This window comes from Pavona decussata, unplaced genomic scaffold (assembly GCF_977016875.1).
Source record: "Pavona decussata unplaced genomic scaffold, jaPavDecu1.1 SCAFFOLD_6, whole genome shotgun sequence".
Taxonomy (NCBI): domain Eukaryota; kingdom Metazoa; phylum Cnidaria; class Anthozoa; order Scleractinia; family Agariciidae; genus Pavona; species Pavona decussata.
Genome location: NW_028145430.1, coordinates 752,501 through 767,437, shown reverse-complemented (window position 1 = coordinate 767,437; position 14,937 = coordinate 752,501). Strand labels below are relative to the sequence as shown.

At 37.3% G+C, this 14,937-nt stretch overlaps 3 protein-coding genes across 3 annotated transcripts in view; 2 read left to right on the top strand and 1 right to left on the bottom strand.

The window, feature by feature from the left end:
• Positions 1-1,513: 1,513 nt before the first annotated feature.
• LOC146489046 (melanocortin receptor 4-like) lies at positions 1,514-2,455 on the top strand. The gene has a single exon (XM_085110254.1). It carries the CDS (start codon positions 1,514-1,516, stop codon positions 2,453-2,455), a length of 942 nt encoding a protein of 313 aa, XP_084966380.1.
• A 5,238-nt stretch (positions 2,456-7,693) lies between these two features.
• Positions 7,694-9,910, top strand: LOC146489045 (uncharacterized). Its single transcript, XM_085111215.1, has 2 exons — positions 7,694-8,991; positions 9,054-9,910. The coding sequence occupies exon 1, from the start codon at positions 7,850-7,852 to the stop codon at positions 8,804-8,806; it is 957 nt and encodes a 318-aa protein (XP_084967341.1). The 5' UTR covers positions 7,694-7,849; the 3' UTR covers positions 8,807-8,991; positions 9,054-9,910.
• Positions 9,911-12,276: 2,366 nt separating this feature from the next.
• The window catches only part of LOC146489044 (uncharacterized), a 13,449-nt gene continuing 10,788 nt past the window's right edge, over positions 12,277-14,937 (bottom strand). Inside the window, exons 6-7 of the mRNA XM_085105665.1 lie at positions 13,990-14,280; positions 12,277-13,103 (exon numbers count right to left, since the gene is read on the bottom strand). Coding sequence (XP_084961791.1) covers positions 12,890-13,103; positions 13,990-14,280 — 505 coding nt within the window. The 3' untranslated portion in view covers positions 12,277-12,889. The remainder of the gene's footprint in view (positions 13,104-13,989; positions 14,281-14,937) is intronic.

Here is a 14,937-nt window from a genome sequence, read left to right as displayed (position 1 = left end):
TAACATTGTCAGTTGGCTGACAAAAAAATATATATAAAAGAAAGTTACGAATGCCTTGTGACTGAAAACAAGTTTTCAAAATTATTTCAGGGTGATCGTCTTTCAAAAACAAACGAGCTGGAACACACAAGTCACTAGTTTAATACCATTGTTCAAAATTTATTTGCAAGCGGTCTGTTGCTTGACATTTTTTGAGTTTTAAATATCTGCCATTAACAGGCGGAAGACTCACACACTTAAAAGATAAACTGTATGCCTTTTGTATGAAGTTGCAAAAATGCTCGGGGAATTTCCATTTGGCCAACATGTTTTGCTACTTTATGCGGTCGAATTTTCGATGAACTTTTATGTTCCTTCTTGCGGCTTTTCGCCTGTGACTATATCTGCTTGCCTAAGGCTGACGCTTTAGCCAGCTGAAGTGCAAATGGTACACGCGAATCAAACGAAAATTTTCAGGAACAAACGGACAGCCTTCCTTCAGAAGTACTCCACTTTTTCCTTTTCAACCGGTCAAATTAATTTCCGTTCCATTAGCACAAAATTTACATTTGCACTTTTTTGCTAATTGCCCCATGAATGCGCCATCACATCTACCAATCACATTGCAAGTTTTAAAGGAAGGCTAAAAAGCCTTTCCAGTTAACACTGAAATTTTCTAAAATTTCCCAACCGAAAATTGTGGCTAAATGGAAAGTGCCTCTGATCTGAGGGAAAAAAGTGAAATTTGAAATAAAAGGAATGCAATTAAATAGAGATCGACTGACATTAAGCAAGGCAGTCTTAATTTCTGGTGACCATCATCCGCATCATCAGAAGGGATAATGAAAAGCAAGCCATAAACTTTGGCAATAGTTCCGACTAGCTAAAAGTAAAAGAAAAAGAAGAAACGTGTATACGAATGATAAAAGTGGGTTTAATTAACCGGTGAAAGCCGCTCTGTCTTTCATTCAAGTTTTGCTTTCGATTTTGACGTTTTTCAACGCGGCATTCCATTGAAGTCTGATGTTTTATGGCTATTAAGTAGATTGAACTTGAGAAGACATTTAAACTGCTGCGTGATATGAAATTCATAACAAATAATAAACAGCAAAGAAACTCGATTTGTCAGGTGCTCCACCATCGATATAAAATGGCCGCGATGACAAACTATACTGGAGACAGATCGAGAGCAAACTGAGTCACTCACAGAACTGATTTGCTTTCGTCAGTTAACTGCAAGAGGACTCAAGACAAACAGGCGCGAGACCCCGCTTCGCACGGAGGTAAATACACGCTTGTAAAAAAATTATTATTATTATTATTATTATTATTATTATTATTATTATTTTCATTTTCAGTTAATTTATAATTTCTACAAAATGTGTTTAAAAAAAACAGCTGCGCGATGTGAAGTTCATAACAGATATTAAACATACTCAATTAATTTGACATATTTTGCAAATAAAAATATTTCTCATCCTTATAGAGAAGCGATAAAACGCAGTTCGGCAGGTTCACTACCACAGAAGTAAAAATGGTCGCAACAACAAACTACACTGGAGACGGAAAACAAAAGACACTTGCACAACTGTTTTGCTCAGTAGAATTAACTGGAGGAATACACAGCCAATTGATATTTCTTTCAGTGTTAAACATATTTCTGTCCATCACTGCATTCCTGGGAAATACTGTGATCCTTGTTGTTCTTTCCAAAGAGTCTTCACTTCATCCGCCTTCCAAACTCTTGCTTCGTAGCCTAGCGGTAACTGATCTATGTGTTGGTGTCATAATTCAACCTTTACATGTTACTAGCTGGATTTCAGTTGTGTACGAAAGGTGGGATATTTGTCGCTCGACGTTTGCCACATTTTCTATAACAAGCCGAGTTTTGTTTAAGGTGTCTTTGTTGACACTGACCGCCATAAGTGGGGACAGACTTCTCGCCCTGTTGTTGGGACTCAGATACAGACAAGTTGTAACTTTAAAGAGAACATATGTAGCTGTGTTTGCTTTCTGGGTTAGCTCTTTTGTTGGCTCCATGATCTTTCTTTGGAATGAATTATTATCGTTACGGTTTAGCCATATCGTTATCCTGTTTTGCGTAGTTGCTTCGGTTTACTCTTACACCAGGATTTTCCTTAAGTTGCGTCATCATCAAAATCAAGTTCAAGACAATATTACAGGTCAACCAAACCAAACAACCGTTCTGAACATCATGCAATACAGAAAGACAGTGTCAACTGCATTGTGGCTGCAGTTGACATTAGTTGTTTGTTATTCACCACACATTGTAGTGGCACCTTTGGTAATTCAAGGCATTCGAAGTGCACTGTCTCCAGCCTATTATCTAGCACCGCAATTTACAGTAACCTTATTTTATTTAAACTCATCATTAAACCCAATTCTTTACTGCTGGAAGATCAAAGAAGTGAAACAAGCAGTGAAGTGTACAATTCGGCAGGTGTGTTGTTCATGAGGTTTGTAGTTACCAAGTATTTCGTGCCATTTTGTGCAGTTCAGTTTCACCAAACGTACGTGGTATCGAAATGAATGTACTCGACTAGAACTAACTTGTATAAGTAAAATATAACAATACGATATGATTGTTCGAAACTGAGTTTTTAATTGTGCAAATGATTTTTCCTCAGCTAGAGCGCTAGCCTTACCCAATAACAGCGAAAGTTTTTTGTTCAAAAAATTACTAGTAAAGAACGAGTTAACAAGGTTTCAAACTTCTCCTCTCTACCGCCTTTTTCTTTTCACCTGATTGTTTCAGCATCCTTGATTATCACTGTCCAAGTAAGGTTGGAAACGGCCAACTTACGTAAGTAGTCATAGGCGACGAGTCACAAGAAGGGGCCAGTTTAAGTTGATCGAGAAATTAACCTAATGGAAGCACCAAAACATTTCTTTGTTTGCTGCGATTTGGCAATTTATCTTTGGTTGAGATAAGCCTAAGGTTCCTTAAACAGATAAAGCATTTATTCTAAATGTGTACAGTAGAGTTTTAGAGAAGGAAAGCAACTGTTGATATGTAGATAGCTTACACTTTTTAGCTCAGCTAAAGTGGACATTAATTGCTTGTCATTTAACATATATTGTTGCGCTGTTTTTGTTGTTGTTTGTTTGTTTGTTTTTTCTTCACATTTTGAGAAATTCGAAATGAACCGTCTTCTGGGTTTTGTTTTTGGACTAGAATTTACAGTAGCATTACTTTATTCGAACTTCTCAATAAACCAAATTCTTCTGTTCTTAGGAAAGATCAGATAAGTGAAGGATACAGTGACGCAGTTTTCTTGTTCACCAAGTTAGTACTTACCAAGCTTTTTGGTGGCAGTTTAAAATAGGTAGTTCATTTTAATCGGAAGGTTAAGTGATATTTCAGTGGTTGTAAATTCCCAGTTTAACACTTGCATGGATAAGTAAAATATGACAATAAAACTGGTATTCTTCAAAAAGTGAGTTTTATCTTTGATGAGTTGTTGTTGTTGTTGTTGTTGTTTTTTTTGTGGCAAGAACCCTAGTTTCATGTAAAAGCGACTAAACAAAAGAGTTTATTCTTTCAAAATTTAAAGAAAGTTTGACGAAGAAAAGTTAACCTCCATATTTTCCCATCTTGTTATCATGTGTTTTGCTCACGATCAAAGTGGAGGGCGCCAGATATTTCATAATTAACAACCAACGACTGAGGCCAGTTAGAGCTGTCAATTAAATAACACATTCATGTAGTCACCAGCGAACTCTAGAGAAGGAATTAAAAGAGAACCAGCTCACGTTTAAACAGCTGTAAAAAATGTTCAAGACCTAATCCAGCCGGATAGTGCCTTGTGAAGGCCTTATGTGCTTGACTGACTAGGATTGAGTGAGTCAGCCACGGGAAAACAGTGAGAAGGTTGCAATAGCCGCTAGCTATTGAGGCAAACTGACGACACCGAAGTCTGAGTTGAATGAGTTTAATAACTGTACCAAAATGGCGGGATCAAAAGTTACATAGAGTTACATGTGAGCCACGATATCAAAACGTATTTTCAATTCTACACCAAGGAAATATTTAGCAAACTTTAGCATTGACTTCCAGAAGCGTGGGCAGCTTTTTGCATATCTTTCAAGGCTCAGATACAGACCAACGGAAAGTATTTGAGTGGGAAGATAGTTGAATATATGATAGTTTTTTTTATTATTATTTCAATAAGCAGATAAAGTGAGGAAGACCATGCAAAATAAACTGTAGTTCCAAACAATAATAATTCGAATTCGCCAACAGAGTTTTGTCATTTAACTCAGTATCTGACGACATTTTGGCCAGATTTCATTCACTTAGACAATTTAAGTTAGTAATACTTGCGAAAAGCCACGCGAAGGTTAGTTTTACGTTTATAAAAAGAAGCAAACGCATTTCTTTCCTTGAAATGAGCCCAGATCTCCCAAATCCGAGAAACCATTTATTCTGAAAGTCTGCAGTCGGTTGATACAGAAGTAACTAGTAACTATCCATACTAACATAGCGCAAGGTTTCTCTTTTGCATTACAACTAAACATTTTTAGTTGGGGTCATTAAAATGCAAAAACAACCTCTAGCTAAGTTCAAGTTCAAGCTTGAATATACAATAAATTATCATTCGATGCATTTTTTCTTCCTTTTCATTGGCCGAAAGCAAACCACGTGACGTGCAATTAACTGCCTACAAATAATGGTCTGCTTATGCGCATTACTGTTTAACTGTGTTTTGCTACAAATAATATTCGGCTCATGCGTAATTGAAACCACGCACTTGTGTGAAAATGGCAAATTGCTTCCCTGAGCTGTCAGAGAGTGATGAAACATCTTTAGTTGACCAAAATTATGAAAAACAAACTCCGTGATCGAATGATAAAACAATTATTGATCTCGGTTATCGCAAAATGTCATGATTTGTAAGTGTCTCGCCGATCAGTTATTTTCCTCAGCCTTCGGCCTCGCCAAATAATTGATCTGCTCGCCACTGACAGATCACGATATTTTGCTCAACCTCGTCCAATAATTGTTAATTATTTGACAGGAACTTCATGATATCTTACACAATCAGTGATGAAAAGGCATACATGACATTTGAATTTAAGCCAGATAAATAAAAGAACAGCAACAACAAAAAAACAAAACAAAACAAACAAGAACAGAAACTGAATAGCAAAGATGGTGTAACGTTCATCTTTTCACGAGCATGAAAGAAGGAAAAGCGGGAAACAACGCAAGACCTTTGGCACACCAGTGGGGTTTTCTACTACTGAAAACGAATACGATCTTGTAGGCCATCTGCTAGGTTCATGTGAAGCACGCGTCCTACTGTGCCCTGTCTCCTAGCTAGGAGAAGTAACAAAAGCAATTATTAAAGGGAAACGTTATTTATAAAATTTATACACGACATGTTAAAAAAGACGCAAATGACAATTGAATTTCAATATAAAGCATGCACTAGTTTACGTGAAAAAGAAAACGAACAGCAAAATGATTTTTTTAAAGATTTATTATTCCCTCTACCATGCACGAGTCTGTGGGCTAGGAAATAAATATATATGTTCGTTTAAAAGGAATTTTGAATCCTTTCCTTCAGTCATAAGGTGACAATTGATCTACTGCGTGGTCAGATCGTAATAACCAAGAACTATCAGGTTCGTCTGCTATCGCGTAATGTTGTAACATTGTATTAGCTGACGTCAAAAGTATCATAAAGTTGTGAATGTCTTTTAACTAAAAACATGTTTTCAGAATTATTTCAGGGTGATTGTCTTAAAAAAAAAAGAAAAAAGAAAAGAAAAAAACGAGTTAGAACACAAACGTCACTAGTTTGACACCATTTATTCAAAATTTATTTACAAGCGGTGTGAAGCGTGACGTTTTGTGAGTTTTAAACAGTTGCCATTATTTTCAGTTAACAGGCGGAAGGCTTAGACACTTAAAAATTAAACATGCTTTCGTATGAAGTTGCAAAATGCTGGGGAAAATTTCTATTTCGCGAAAAATTTTCGGTTGAGCCAGTTTAAGTACAAAGAGTACAAACGGACAAATTTCGGAGGTACTCTACTTTTTCCTTTTCAACCTGTCAAATTAATAACCGTTCGATTTGCACAAAATTTCCATTTTCACTTTCTTGTCTAATTGCACCAGTAAATGCGTAAAGGCCACCATTTACATCGTCCATGTCGTTCTTGTAACATCGGTTCTATTCAAAATTAAAGTTGATTCCACTGGTATATTAAAAAAAAAAATGGAACCAAAACTTCAATGAAAGACAAAGCGGCGTTCACCGGTTAAAACCCACTTTTATCATTCGCACAAACGTTTCTTCTTAATTCTTATGTAATCACTTAGTATTAGCTAGCTGGTAGGAGCAATGACCAAAGTTTATTGCTTTCCTTTCATTATCCCTTCTGGTGATGTGGCGGATGATCGTCACCTGAAAAGACCACCTTGCATTAACAGAATGAATGGCTTGTCCCGAATATCATTACAAAGCCAATCGAGGCGGGACAAGACAAATACAGGAACACTTGAGAAAAGTAAAAAGAACTTACAAATACAGACATGCAAAAACTTTACGTAGTAACAGCGCTCTTTGTTCCGTTTATTAGAATAAGTGAACAGGTGATCTACGAACTGGGAGTTTATTAAACGGCACCAAAACGTCATGTCGCAGGGAGTTAGAAAAGTGATATGAATGCATTAAATGAAATAGTTATTTCTTCAAGGAATGAAAGTTGTGCAGTAGTCAAAGTATATCATACTCAATTTGAGAACGTGGTTTTTATTTTGCTGGGGTTGAGGTGAACGAGCTAAAATGCGTCCAAAACGTTGTTTTGTTTAATTATAACGGCCGTCTTTTCATAGCACCATGACATCCATATCGTAGCTAATTATGTTAGCCAATGAACTAACCGACAAAAGTGGGTTCAATTAACCGGTGAAGGCCGCTGTGTCTTTCATTCAAGTTTTGCTTCCAATTTTGACGTCTTTAATTTCAATGCGGCATTCCAATTATGTGTAATCTCAAGCAGTTTAAGGCCTGGGTTTGAAGGGTGTTCAGAAATTATGAATGATCTCCTATATCTTCGGTTTGTCTGCCTAGAACAGGATGAAATTTTCCCTGAATATTAAACTTGATGTTTTCTTTTGCCTTAACGTATAATTTTAATCACGTGACATATCACGTGACCAAAAAAATGAGGATTTCGTAAATCGGCGAAATGGCGGCGAATTTTCTTTATAAAGATAACTGAATTAGTGTTTCCGAAGCAGATTTTAAATATTTAACTTTCTACGTTTGGAATGACTGTCCTTAAGTTTTTAAATTGGAGAAATTAACGATCAAAGGTTGAATTGTGGACTAAAAAATGACCTTTGCCCTGATAATTTTTTTTCTGGAGAACAATGGACGATCATTCCAAACGTGAAGCGATTGAGATATTTAATCTTTATTAGAAACGCGTTTTTGTTTGATGTTATCTCTAAAAACCGTCGCCTACCTGTCATATCTTTGCTTTTTTCAAAAAAATGATCACGTGACATGTCACGTAATCTATAGCACTACTTATTATGCTTAGAAATTTTCAGAATGATGAGATCTTTTTATCTTCCAAATTTCAGTTCAGTGCCATTGAATTTGTTAAAGTTATCTAGAATAAACCATTTTTCCTCTTAAAAGCCCTTAACCCAGGCCTTAAACTGCTTGAGATGTTTCATAGCTATCAAATAGAACGTGGGGGGAGATTTAAAACATGCAGCTACGTGATATGAAACTCATTAAATATACTGACTTAACTTGACTTGATCTTGCTCGTCGTTATAAAGGAACAAAGAAACTCGTTTTCCCAAGTACTCTTCTGCTGATATAAAATGGCCGCGATAACAAACTATACTGGAGACGGAGAATGGCAAACATTACTCACAGAACTGTTTTGCTCAGCAGAATTAACTGGAACTATACACAGCCAACTGATATGCCTTTCTGTGTTAAACATTTTTTTGTCCATTACTGCATTTTTGGGGAATACGTTGATCCTAGTCGCCCTTTACAAAGAGACTTCACTACATCTACACTCCAAAGTCTTTCTTCGTAACCTAGCGATCACTGATCTCTTTGTTGGTATCATCGTAGAACCTATTCATGTGGCTTACTGGATATCTGCGGTAAAGGAACAATTGAACATTTGTCGCTTTTCGTTAGTTGCAATCATTATGGCAGCGCAACTGTTGTGTTCAGTGTCACAATTGACATTGGCTGCTATCAGTGTGGATAGGCTTCTCGCCCTGCTGTTAGGGGTCAGATACAGACAAGTTGTAACTTTAAAGCGAACGTACGTAACTGTAATTTCTTTGTGGTTTTTCTCTGCTGTTGGTTGCATAATGTACGGCTTTTGGAGTAAACTAGTATCATCAGTGTATAGCTACATAATTCTAACACTGTCTCTAGTAATTTCGATTTATTCTTACACGAGGATTTTCCTCGGGCTGCGTTATCATCAAACTCAAATTCAAGACAATGTCACAGGACAACCGAACGAAACAATTCCACTGAACATAGCGCGATACAGGAAGACAGTGTCCACTGTTCTATGGCTGCAGTTGACGTTGGTTTTTTGCTATCTACCATATGTTGTAGTTGGGCCATTGGCAATTCGAAAAATACGAAGCGAATCATTGTCTTCAACAATTTATCTTGTACATCAGTTAACAATAACTTTAATTTATTTCAACTCGTCATTAAACCTACTTCTTTACTACTGGAAGATTAATGAAGTAAGACAAGCAGTAAAGGATACAGTCAGACATCTGTTTTGTTCATCAAGTTAGTAGTTACAAGGTAATAACGTGCCATTAAGACCTGTACTTTAGTTTCAACGAAAGCGGTATCTTTAAGGTTTTAAATTTCCAAGTTCACACTTTCTAAGTCTATGACATTCTCAAACTCAGTAATTCATGAAGAAAAAAAAAAAAATAAAGGAAATCACTGAATACCGTGAAGGAGATTTGGGAATGTGATCTTAATTCTTAAAATTTGGTGAACTTTTGCCTTTGACTTCTCCAAGAATTTCCCAAGGGAACAAGCTGGAACAGACAAGCAACTAGTTCAATACCGTTGATTTAGAACGAACAATAGGACATTTGTCACTTCGATTCGGTTCCCAAAGCGAAGCATTTATTCTGAAGGTCTATAGAGTGTTTTCATTCACGTGACCACCGGCCATATTGGTTTACTGAAACAAAAGAAAGTATTTGCAAAAAAATAGAGTTCAATTCCCAGAGGTTTAGTTTGGGACTTTCTTTGTTTTGGGACACCAACATGGCCCCCGTGACGTCATATGAAAACACTCTATAGTCGGGTGACACAGAGGTAAAGTAACTGTTGATAGGTAGATAGCGTACGGTTTTATTTTTTTCTTAACAACTTAAACTTTTTAGCTCAGCTAAAGTGGGCATTAGTTGTTTGCCATTTACAATATATTGTTGTGCTTTTTTTTTTCTTTTTTTTTTTTTTTTTTTACATTTTGAGAGATTTGACGTGAACTGTCTTCTGGGTTTTGTTCTTGCATGAGAATTTACAGTAGCATTGGTTTGTTTCAACTTCTCGTTAAACCCAATTTTTTCGTGCTTAGGAAAGATCAGAGAAGTGAGACAAGCAGTAAAGTATACACAGTAAGACAGCATTTTTGTTGATCAAGTTAGTAGTTACAAAGTCTTTTTGTGGCAGTTTAAAATCGGTAGTATATTTTCATCTGAAGCCGGGCTAAGTAATATTAATATGGTTGTAAATTTGGATAAGTAAAATATGACAATAAAATGCTTTTCTTTAAAAACTGAGTTTTATCTTACAATTTTTGTTTGTATTAAGAACCCAAATGACTAAACAAAAGAGTTAATTCTTTTTCCTCATCCTGTTACAAGTCTTGTTCACGTTTAAAGTGGAGTGTACCAGCATAATTCATTACCAAGGACTGAGGTCAGTTAGAGCTGTCAATTTATTTACTCATACATGTAATCGCTTGCGAAACTGGAGAAGGTAGTGAAAGAGAACAGATCAGCTCACTTTTAAACAGCTGAATGAAATGTTCAAGACCGAATCCAGTGGCATTCAGGAAGTCCCTTGTGAAGGCCTTAAAGTTATGTGCCTGACTGAGAAGGATTGAGTGAGTGGGTCACTGGTGAAAAGCAGCGAGAGGGACGGTTGACATTGATCGAAAACTCGGTCGCCGGAAAACACGAAATTTAAATCCTTCCTCGCGATGGCTGACTTTATAGGATGGTGAAATAAACTGAGGACTTCTAAATTCCGGAAAACATTTAACCTGAAAGTCCACAGTCGGGTGATACATAAGTGAAGTGACTTATGATAAGCAAAAAATGAGGTTTTTAGTCTGCAAAAAAAAAAAAAAAAAAAAAAAAAAAAAAAAAACGGAACAACCGACATCATTTAAAATTCAAAATATTTTCTAATTTGAAATAAAAGAGGAAGTTGAACAAAGGTAATTATGGAACGAGAACGTCATGATAAGGAAAAAAAAAATAACCGTTTATTTCATGATTGAGGGACATGCGTGTGCTCACGACGGGAGACAAACGATTAATTTTGAGATATCGTTTCAAACCGCGATGACCAACATCTTTCATTAGTTTCCCTGCAATTTTGGAAAGGAAGTTAGAAATTGAATTTAGGAAACCTACTCTTCTGCAGACTAAGAAAATAAAATGTTCTTAGCCTTAATCAACAGATATGCCCTCGCACGCTTAGTTGGTCACGTGGGTAGGTTGCTTGTGCCACTAAACACGCGCGCGAGATTGGTTGACATGCAGGTTATGCATACAAAAACAGGCCCATTATTTGATATTGTCAATACGCTTTATAAATATGCGTCAGATGTTTCGATTTCCTCCAGTTAACCGAATCTCTGATTAAAAACTGAGTCGTTGGGACGGAAATTTTAAGAATAGAGTTTCAAGTTTTTGACTTGAATCTTGGCTGCCTCTTTTGGAGTCCTCAAAAATTTATAAGTTAAGTCAAAGTTTACGAGGGGGTGAAATTTCTATGCATTTTGCAATGTTTCTCGGCCACGCGCTCAAAACTGGTTCCCGGACCGTTTTCTTTTCCTTCATCCTCGACTCCATTTGAATTCTTGAGAGGATTACCGCTGTACACTCCTTCCTAGACTCCCGTTCCCGGTTCCCTGTTCCACGTTCACCGTTCCTGATTTTAGAAACATCCAAAAATTGTTGTTGCCCGAAAGAAAGCATTTTATTTGTAAACGGCTTGTCAGTTTGGCACCGTGTGATGTTTTCGAGTCTGTGAACAGGCTCCCAAGTGGGGTGTAGGGCGAAGAAAAAAATCGAGCTCGGAGAGGGGGCGAGAAAGAAAGGGAGCCTGTGACCAATCTTTTGTTGCCGCCGTTCCTCCTCTTGTAATTAACCCGAGAGTAATATGTCAACAAGATAATTTATGCCAATCATTCCTCGATTGAGTCGGAATATCAATAATATTTGTCAATATTTATTGGGGAAATCCAGCGAGAACGAAAGCGCCCTTATGCGAAAAATTCTTGAGCTCGCCTACACGCAAAAAAAGGTGCCGATAGTTTCCGTTTTCAACTCTTTAAGGGCAAAAAATTGCTAATTACTCCTGGGCAACAAACACCAAAAGATTCGCCGACCGTACGATCGTCGACTAACGAAGCACCTTCAGCGAACGTGTACTTCTTCGTTTCCAGTGCCGATTGCAAACGTTTTGAGGCCTAAGTTGGATAGCTTCTCAAACTTGTCCTTCATTAGTACCAGCGGCGTGACAATTACAACCGTAGAACATTCAAAGTTCCACATTTCTTTTACAGTGCAATTACTGTTACCTGGGCCACTTAAACAAAACTAGCCAGTCAGATTGCAGGACAAGAACAATGAATTTCAACCAAAGCTCTTTGAACCAATCACGAGTAGACGGAAAACAACAGTTAAAACCCAAAATTTTGGAATCATTCACTGTTTGTATCATAATGTGATCTGATTGGCCACTTTTAAGTGGACCCCCAGTAATAGTAGTCGCACTGTAACACCCAAGGAAGCAACTGGAAGATCAAACTCTAGTTGTAACCGGTCGATAAATATTCCAAAAACATCTCGCTTTTTAGCTACAGATTGTAGGAACCGGAATTCGGTCGTGCTATGGGGTGAAAGTAGAAGCGAGAACAGCCTGGTTGGGAAGCTGAACGATTACTCGTCATATTTGAGTTTCATATGTTTATAGCCTCTATGAATATAAGGGAAACTACAACAGCAACGAGTGTGTAAAAAGTATTATAATTACTGTTAGTGACAACTTTATAATTAATGTTACTGATATGCGAGATTAGGAAGATCTTTTTAAAAACATTGTCATTATCTTCCACGTGTAATCTTTATTTTAAATTCTTTTCAGTTACGTTATTTAATCGTCATGACACTGTCAAAGCTGGCGGTAATTTACAGCAAATTTTGATAAAAATATAATATAGATAATTAAGGCTACAACTAAATTTCCATCCAAATGAGGGCAAACGCACAGGGAAAAAAATAAAATGAAAATGTAGTCATGTTTCACTCGGCACGTTTGTTCTAATTGGTTAGAGAACATAGAGGAGACGATATTCCTCGATACTACTTGAAACTTTGCTAAGACTATTGTTATGCGTGAAAAAATGATCTATGTAACAGCATCACAATGAAACTTAAACGAGATAAGAAGCGAAATGCCACACTATGCTTGTATGGTGTCGGTGTACCTCTCGTAGGGATTATACTACATTAGTTTGCCCTGTAGTGGCAAACGAATTTTACACGGTGTCCGGTCTGTCACGGAAACGGTACAAAGCCCACAAGAATAATAGTTATATTGATAATTTCGTTATGATCGTCTTAGTGATTTCCTCGTAGCAGTTGAAGGGCAACGAGAAAAATGGCTAGAGAAAGGCCTGTTGAGACAGATGCTGCACCACTTATCGCCTTTTTCCCACTGCCAGTGTTACAGAGCGACCCGTAGGAATCTTGAATTATGGTAGCAACGTCTTTTTCAAACTTGCAGTAAGACGTCTGCGCAAAGTTGGAGCAGTTTACGGCCGCTTTGAAATTTCTAACCAAAAGAGAAATGAAGAAAGAAATCCAAATGAGATTGTGGTAGAGACAACACGGCCCACAAATTACTCATTGCATAGACGGTTTGCTCTTCAATTTCAAAATGGTCCTGCACTGTTCGGGTCTAGCAAATGTGTTTAGGCAATAAATTAATGATTCAAGATGACACATCAGTAACTTTTACATGGCTGGCTCTGCGAGAGGGCAAGATGAATCAAATCCTACGCTGTGATTAGCTCCATCTTGCCAGCTTAGTCCAAGTTTAGTGTGTGAACAAAACAAACTTTCCTCCGATTTTAGTTTTGTTTGAGGGAAACGCTACATAAATTTTCCTGAAAACTCAACACTTGCCCGAACAAAAGGAATGGGATATGAAATCATCTTGACCAAGTGCCACGTAAATTTTGTTTTCGCTACAATGAATGTCCCGTTGAATGGGTGAGCTATTCTAGATTTCCAAACATTAATTTTGTAAAGATTCCTTTCCCTGTACCTGTTAATTTGTGTCTCAAGTCAAGTATAAAATTAATTAGTTTTCCCGCTTTGCAATGAGGGTTTTAAATACTAGTGCTGTGAAAGTTCATTGAATTATACAGTGAAACTCACGTTTTCACGTTACCCGTTTTGTAAACCACAAAATCTCCTCAATGTTTCGCCTAGCTTTCTACTTTACCCACTCTATTTTTCGGCTTATCTTTGCATACGTTTTCAAATATAGTGTTTCAATTAAAGACGAGTTTGCCGAGTTTAAATCTACCCGCACCTGCGAAAATCTAAATTAAAAAAAATTGCTTACTCCTTTTAACCCGTGAAAAGTCTAACTCCTTAAAAGAATATAGGATGTCCAGTTTTTTATGATGATGATGATAATGAAATATAACTACCTGCATAGTTGATCAGAATTTACGTTTTGTGAGTTGTATCCCTCCCTGATAGGCAAGGCGCATTTCTCCATCTCGGACATAAACTCTGCACTACAGGGGAACAGCGGTCTAACTTTGATGTCAAGATCGATAGCGCGCAGACTCACTGGTTCACAGTAAAACCTGCGGCCACGTAGAACTGCTGTCACAGCCTTTTCAATGTCATCTTGGAGCCGTTGGTTGTTTGCGTAGTCTTGGCAGACCCTGGATAACTGATCGTCGAGGCATTTTTTCAGTACAGTCTCAGCGGCCCTTGAATTTCCATAAAAGAAACGAAAATATATTACTTCACTATCACAAGTAATGGGTTCTTCCCAAAGTGTTTCTATTCGAGGAATTTACACTAGTTACGGCTTATTATGGCCTTTTTTATTAACTCCAGTATCCAAATACATATTCTCCTCACTGCTGACTTCAATATTTTTCTTTCGGTACCAGTTGGAAGAACTCGTTTGCACACCAAGGCATTTTATCTTTGGCGATCATTTTCTTCGTTCTCATAACCTACATGCCTGATGCAGTAGTGATATTCGAAGGAGAAATTAGATGGTGGTTACTGTTGGTACTTCTTGCACAATTTGTGACGCCATTAATTTTAACGACCGAAGGCCGATGCAGTGGGATGAGATCTTGCAGTCACGAGTAAATGAGAACTATCGAATGAATCAGGGCTTCTGCTTCAGACATGTATGACGAGTCAATTGGAAGCAGATTTTGCCTTCCCATTGACCGCTACCTCTAATTTAAAATTGATTCTTTAAAATACCGTTTAGGCCAAACGTTTTTCCATCACAAGGTACGTAACACGCCAACACAAAAAAAAAGGTAAAAAATGAAAAATGAAAGCAGCGGGATTGAGCACAAAAAAATCGAATGGGCCGCTGTCAAAATGTTGGTTGTGAGCTTTTT

Bases quoted from the DNA above. Each gene is read 5' to 3' on its own strand.
- LOC146489045 (XM_085111215.1), top strand. From the start codon at position 7,850: ATGGCCGCGATAACAAACTATACTGGAGACGGAGAATGGCAAACATTA.
- LOC146489046 (XM_085110254.1), top strand. From the start codon at position 1,514: ATGGTCGCAACAACAAACTACACTGGAGACGGAAAACAAAAGACACTT.